Here is a 6,896-nt window from a genome sequence, read left to right on the forward strand (position 1 = left end):
CAGATTAAGTGTGAGGCAGGCACTGCGGCTATGAGACTTAAGGCGATGGGAGAATGGATTGAGGATGGGGGCAGCTCATGCCATCGCGGTTTAATCGAGGCGACGTTAGGAAACCTGGAAGTAAGGGAAGAAGTTTCTGATCGGATACCTGAGATTAACCTTGAACCTCGAGTGCGAGGCACTGCTGCCATCGGCACAGTCTTGGATTGACGGAACCCTAGTATTGCCATCTCGATGATCATGTTACACGAATGGATCAAAGCTAGAGGACAGAGTGGGCCTGGGGTCTACGTTGAGAACCTATGGACTGACATCTGTTTTAGTCTGCCTGACCATAATACGGTCCTGCAGCCGGAGATCCGGACGATCCCGAGGTGGTGTGGTGTTAACGCGAGGACGTCGAGTATAAACATCTTTACGGACAGTAAAATTGCCATAAGGGCAATAACAACCAGGACGTTAAGATCATGACCAGTGTTGGAATGTGAGAAGGAGATTAACGCCTTCTCTGAGGATGGCAGAATCCGCATCGTTTGGGTGCCGGGCCATAGCGGAGTAACTGGGAATGAGAAAGCAGACGATTTGGCAGCGAAGGCCAGAGAACTGCCGTCAAAAAACTTGGTTAACCCGAAGCCTTTCGGGTAGAAATAGTCCGAGTTAAGAGAGTGGGCGACGAAAGCGCAAGCAATCCTGTGGAACAGTGAAATTGTCATTAGGACGGCAAAAATTTTATGGGTAGATCCAGATCGTGAGAAGACGAGGCTATTACTGAAAAAAAGTAGGAATGAGGTAGGACTTCGAACCCACTTATGCAAAATCGGTGCGGCAAGTGATGGCATGTGGGGAAGATGATGAAACCTAGGAGCATTTCCTACGTCATTGCCCGGTTTTCGCGGCTAAAAGACACTGATACTGGTGGAGACACATTACCAGACATGAACCAACTTGGGGAAGTGATATGGAAAACAATAAAGGATTTTGTAGGTTAGGTTAGGTTGATGGTCCAAGAGCACCAGCTCCGTCCAGGGAGGACGGAGCTGGTGCTCTTCACGCGTAGATATAAGATATCGGAGTTCAGACTACCGTCCTTCGATAGGGTCACCCTGCGGCTCTCGAAGGCGGCGAAGTACCTAGAGACAGTCCTTGATTCGAAACTGTCCTGCAAAAGGAACACCGAGGTAAGAAGCCGTAAACCACTTTGCGCTTTTTACTCCTTTGGAGGATGTTCGGTAGAAAGTGGGGGGTAACTTCCAAGATGACTGACGTAAGACTGACCTTTTGAGCACTGGTATGGTGGAATGCCCTAGAGAAGAGAAAGCGTGCGAGGAGCTTTGAGAAGGTCCATAGACTGGTCTGTGTCGGGGTCACAGGGGTACTGCATATTCAGCATCGCTTCCAGGCCTGCCTGCGGCGGAGTAACTGGATATGCAGCCTTTTGGGGCCTATATTCGGAACTACGCCGCCAGGGTCGCGCATCGGCATGCTGAAGGAGGATGGTTGCGGCAACAGTTCGATTCTCCGACTACCTGGCACCAGTGCGAGTGAAGTGAGGGCATTTGCGATTCCTGAGAGGGACGAATGGAGCTCCGAGATGGAGTGAGCGACTGGATTATGGTCCTTCCCTCTCAATATCAGTATATCTCCGAGACTGCCGGACGAGTGTTCGGTATTTCAGGCAGAGGTCTGTGCAGTGGCCGCAAGAGAAATTCTGGATTTATTTGTACAATATGGCGGCGTTCAAGGCCTCAGGGTCGTTGATGGCAGGCTCTCCTTTCTAGCGAGCCATTTCTTCTGTGATCTGGGTGAACTTGCGAACGTACCTCTCGTAGGTCTCCTAAGATTTGTTTTAGGAACAGGACGGTTCCGACGGCGGGTGCCATAAACTCCGGCGTAGGTACATCCGTGCTTGCGTGGGGATGGGCGTTTCTTTACCCCCCGCTCGGGTTCTCCATTCCTCCTGTCTTTCTTTTATTCGTGTATAACCTCTAGTCCGAGGTCTCACATCTTCTTGCTCTTCCCTTTCTTTGGCCACCGAGTGTACTCACCTTTGGTGAGGAGGTTAGGTAGATTTTCTTTTTTGAGGTTACTTTTTTAGTATTTAGAGAGCACAACAAACCGATTACTGGCTTAGGTATATGTCCGTGGCAAGGACATGGTATCTGCAGCATTTATATCTGAAGTCAAATCGGAGGAGCTATATCAAAATCTGATAAGACAAACGAAGAGACAGATGGAAAAGACAAGATAGCCTTAGAGCATCAAGACGATCAAGAATATACATATACTTAATAGAAACGTAGATCAATATTTTGAGGTGTTGCAAACGGAATGAGCAGATGAGATTAGTGGTGGTGGGCATATCAATGCCAACACTGATTAATTTTAGTGTTCATTCCTTTAAATGTCAACTTGTGATGTAAGAATAATATTTCAAATAAAACTATTGAAAATAAAATTACTGTTTTCTTTTCCCAGATTAGTTTCAAAAATGTCACATACACCCTCCAATACTAATCATCATCATAGGAGTCATTCGAGAAAACTGTAAGTACGTTAAAATCTATTGGGTTGCCCAAAAAGTAATTGCGGATTTGTCATATAACAGGTCTCAACTAAACAGCCAATTGTTTAGGGAAACAGCCCACTCTGGTTTGCAGAGTTTAATAGAGGACAACGTTGCAGAGGAAGATAAAATCCACAGAAAAGGGGAAAAAGAATCAGCTATATTTGAAATAGTTCCTAGTTTGGAACTTTTCCTACCACGTTTGATGTTTAGAATTGGAATCATTGCAAAGTCCATCAAGGAAAAGGTCCTTACAATTTTACATCATTTGATAATGTGTATATGTCATTTCTTCTGGATTGTAAACACAAAACTCGCCTATGTGTCAGAGTGGAAAACTGACATCCGTATTGCAAGCTGCCGTCATCGGCATTGGATGGCTTTCTCAACTTCTGGAGATTTGACCTACTTTAGTCGAAGTGTATTCGATGCAATATGGCTTGTATTTTTGGCAATGTTGGGCATTATTCTAACGTTGTATGAGTTGGTTATTAACATTATGCTTACATTAAATAGATTTGTATATTTGGGTCTACGTGCTAGCCTTCTAAACATTTTTATAATTTTTTAATTTTATTGAATTTATCAATAAATTTTGTTAAGTTTCGCTGCTATGTACTTATGTATTGTCCTGGGAACGGTGTACCTCTCTAGTGTACTATTTCGTATGCTTTTGTATTGTCTTTTTGCAGAAGCTTTCACAGAGTACTTACATACATACGGAAGAGGTTTTTCATATGGCAAGAACAAAAATTAGGAATTTCATATAATGCATCATCATCTTCTTTGTAGTCGCCACCATTGTCTTCATCATAATCATGATGATCAACATCGCTGCGGCCGATGTCGCAGCCATCACTGGTAGTCGGGTGCATAAATGCATGCATGCATACATGCAAGCATTATGCCTTAAGGGTGCTTTGCAACATTTTTAGTTCAGTGGATTTCACTTATTGCAATCAACTCTAGTTGGTGGTAGGTATTTCGAGGTTAGTGTAATGTGTTGGAATATTTTACGCATTTTTATAACCATCACCATGGTATGGTTACGTATATTAATCAAGTCATTCCGTTTGCAACACTGCGGAATGTGGCTCTATAAAGTTGTGCATCATTTTGAGAAGATACGTTGATAAATGCCTTACCAAAATCCCTGAAGAGTGAAAATTGGAAGATTTCTATGAAATTTACCATTGATCATCCTTTATGCTGAAGATTCTTGAGAGGTCGATAGAAGCAAATCTTAAGGCAAAGATCCCTGGAGATCGTCTGGGAGATGCTGTTTGTGGGGTATTTTGGAAAAGGGTAGACCCCCAGAAAATGGTCCCGATAGTGGGTATCAATTCTTGCTCTACTTCCCAATACCTTTCATTTAAGCTTCATATTAACATGGTCGGTAAATATGCCCGATTTAGGGGTATTTTGAGGATTGGAGTGGTCCCCCAAATACTTTGCCCTGAAAAAATATCAGCAACGTGCTCTATTATCATATATTGGGTTGCCCAAAAAGTAATTGCGGATTTTTTATATAGTCGTTGAAGTTGATGATGACCAAATCAAAGCATTAATCGAATTGGATCGTCATGTAACTGAGCGTGAGATAGGAGAGAAGTTAAATATACCAAAATCAACCGTTCATTATCACATAAAAAGTCTTGGACTCGTGAAAAAGCTTGATATTTGAATACCAAATGTATTGAAAGAAATTCATTTAACAAACCGAATCAACGCTTGTGATATGCACCTTAAACGCAATTAATTCGATCCGTTTTTAAAACGAATCATAACTGGAGATGAAAAATGGATTGTTTACAACAACGTTAGTCGAAAACGATTATGGTCCAAGCATGGTGAACCAGCTCAAACCACTTCAAAGGCTGATATCCACCAAAAGAAGGTTATGCTGTCTGTTTGGTGGGATTGGAAGGGTGTGGTATATTTTGAGCTGCTTCCAAGGAACCAAACGATTAATTCGGATGTTTACTGTCAACAATTGGACGAATTGAATACAGGCCATCAAGGAGAAGCGACCAGAATTGGTCAATCGTAAAGGTGTCATATTCCACCAGGACAACGCTAGACCGCACACATCTTTGGTCACTCGCCAAAAACTGAGTGAGCTTGGCTGGGAACTTTTGATGCATCCACCATATAGCCCTGACCTTGCACCATCAGACTACCATTTATTTCGATCTTTGCAGAACTCCTTAAATGATAAAACTTTCGGCAATGATGAGGCTATAAAATCGCACTTGGTTCAGTTTTTTGCAGATAAAGGCCAGAAGTTCTATGAGCGTGGAATACTAAATTTGCCAGGAAGATGGCAAAAGGTTATCGAACAAAATGGCAATTATATATTTGATTAAAGTTCATTCTAAGTTTTATTAAAAATGCATTTACTTTCTTTTAAAAAATCCGCAATTACTTTTTAGGCAACCCAATACAATGGTAGCATATCATGACATTGAAGGTGCTTTCAATAATGCAAAACCGACGTCAATCATGAAGGAGTTGGAGTATCTAGGCATCAACTCTACCGTAAGAAAGTTTATTAATAACTTACTTACAAAAAAAAAGATGTATTACTGCAGGCTTGGGATGTGTGAATCCAAAAAGATGGATCAGGAGAGGAACACCTGTCTCCTCTACTTTGGAATATAGCCATCAACAATACATTATTGTCTCTGGAAGACAAAGATATAAAAGTGGTCGCGTATACTGATGATGTGGCAATTGCGGTTAGGGGAAAGTTTCCCAGCACTCTAAGAGATATACTTCAGGAAGCTATACGTGCAACAGCCAAGTGGGCTACCGAAAGTGGTCTAGGCGTTAATCCGTGCAAGACAAAAGTAGATCTTTTCAGCAGGAGATACAAGTTGCCTGCAATGGCACCTGCCTCCTTGGGAGGAGAGAATGTTCCAATTACAGAAAGCGCAAAATACCTGGGTGATTTGCTGGACGGGAAATTAAACTTCAAATACAACATTTTGGAAAAGGTAAGAAAGGCAACTCTTGCCCTATACTCCTGCAAGAGAGCCATTGGCAAAAGTTGGAGGTTTAGACCGCGCGTCAAGCATTGGGTATAGAATGCTGTTGTCAGACCTATAATGCTATATGGTGTTATGTTGTTGGTGGACGGCGCTTCAAAAGTCCACCTTCTGTTTTATAGTCAACCGGATCCAAATGATGATTTGTTTGTGCATTACAGCCGTACTGAGGACGATTCCAACTGATGCACTGAATTTAATTCTACATATAATGCCTCTGGACATTGCTGCGACCACTGCCGTGAGGTTAAGGGAGCTTTCTCTTTGGTCATGTGGCGGCTACGGACTCTGTGTTATCCTTAATACAATGTCCGATGTTCCAGGCAGTGTGGATTACACCCTACCTGAGCCGCTTTTTGATAAAAAGTTCCGTATAACTTTTCCTGATAGAACCGATTGGCATTACGATATCCCTGGTAATACAATAGAAGTTACATAGACATCTATACGGATAGTTCCAAACTAGGCAACCAAGTGGGGTTTGGAGTGTACTCTAAAGATTTAGAACTGGTCATATCGAAAAGGTTAACCGACCACTGCAGTGTGTATCAAGCGGAGATCCTTGCACTTAAGGAAGTGGTGGAATGGCTAAGATATAAGGTCATTCTGACGATTGGCATAAAAATCTTCTCAGACAGCCAGGCAGCCATTTAATCCCTGGAGAACGGATCTCTCAACGAGATGGCTGAACAGTTCAAAATTCATCTTTTCTGGGCGCTGGGCCACAGAGATATTTCAGGGAATTGTAAAGCGGACGAGCTTGCGAGACTAGGAACTACCCTACACATTCCAGGGAAACTGGAATCTGTGGGTATGCTTCTAGCGACATGTAAGCTTAGTTTTCAGGATTAGGCCCAAAGGACAACGAATGATAGATGGTCACAAAGAAGGGGATGTGAGCATTTAAAAACTATGTTGCCTAATCAGAGGGATTAGGCCACAGTCAGAAGGAGTTCCACTTTAGGTTTTCATTTATTTGAGAACCTGTCTGATTTAGCGGATTTGAACTTTCGCAAGTTGTTGGGTTTTTAAAAGCGATTTGGATGGTTCAACGGTAGAAGCTAGAAGACATTTTCCTTCTTCTGTTCCTGTGGTATTACAATGAACGAAAACGTCTACGGATGACAGACTGCCACTTAAACCTATCCTAACCTACCATTGATCAGAAGGGTCACGGGAGTAATCTTAGTGAAAAATGTTGCAAGGATCAGTTATCAAATCGCCAAATTATTGCAATATTAGTCGAAATCGGATGAAAATATATATGGGAGTTATATCTAAATCTT

General features: G+C 42.4%; 1 protein-coding gene across 1 annotated transcript; it reads left to right on the forward strand.

Moving 5' to 3' along the window:
- Positions 1–2,448: 2,448 nt before the first annotated feature.
- LOC106085378 (uncharacterized) lies at positions 2,449–3,177 on the forward strand. The gene is made up of 2 exons (XM_059364789.1): positions 2,449–2,544; positions 2,606–3,177. The coding sequence occupies exons 1-2, from the start codon at positions 2,489–2,491 to the stop codon at positions 3,132–3,134; spliced, it is 585 nt and encodes a 194-aa protein (XP_059220772.1). The 5' UTR covers positions 2,449–2,488; the 3' UTR covers positions 3,135–3,177.
- Positions 3,178–6,896: the final 3,719 nt, after the last annotated feature.

Source organism: Stomoxys calcitrans, chromosome 3 (assembly GCF_963082655.1).
Source record: "Stomoxys calcitrans chromosome 3, idStoCalc2.1, whole genome shotgun sequence".
NCBI classification, from domain to species: domain Eukaryota; kingdom Metazoa; phylum Arthropoda; class Insecta; order Diptera; family Muscidae; genus Stomoxys; species Stomoxys calcitrans.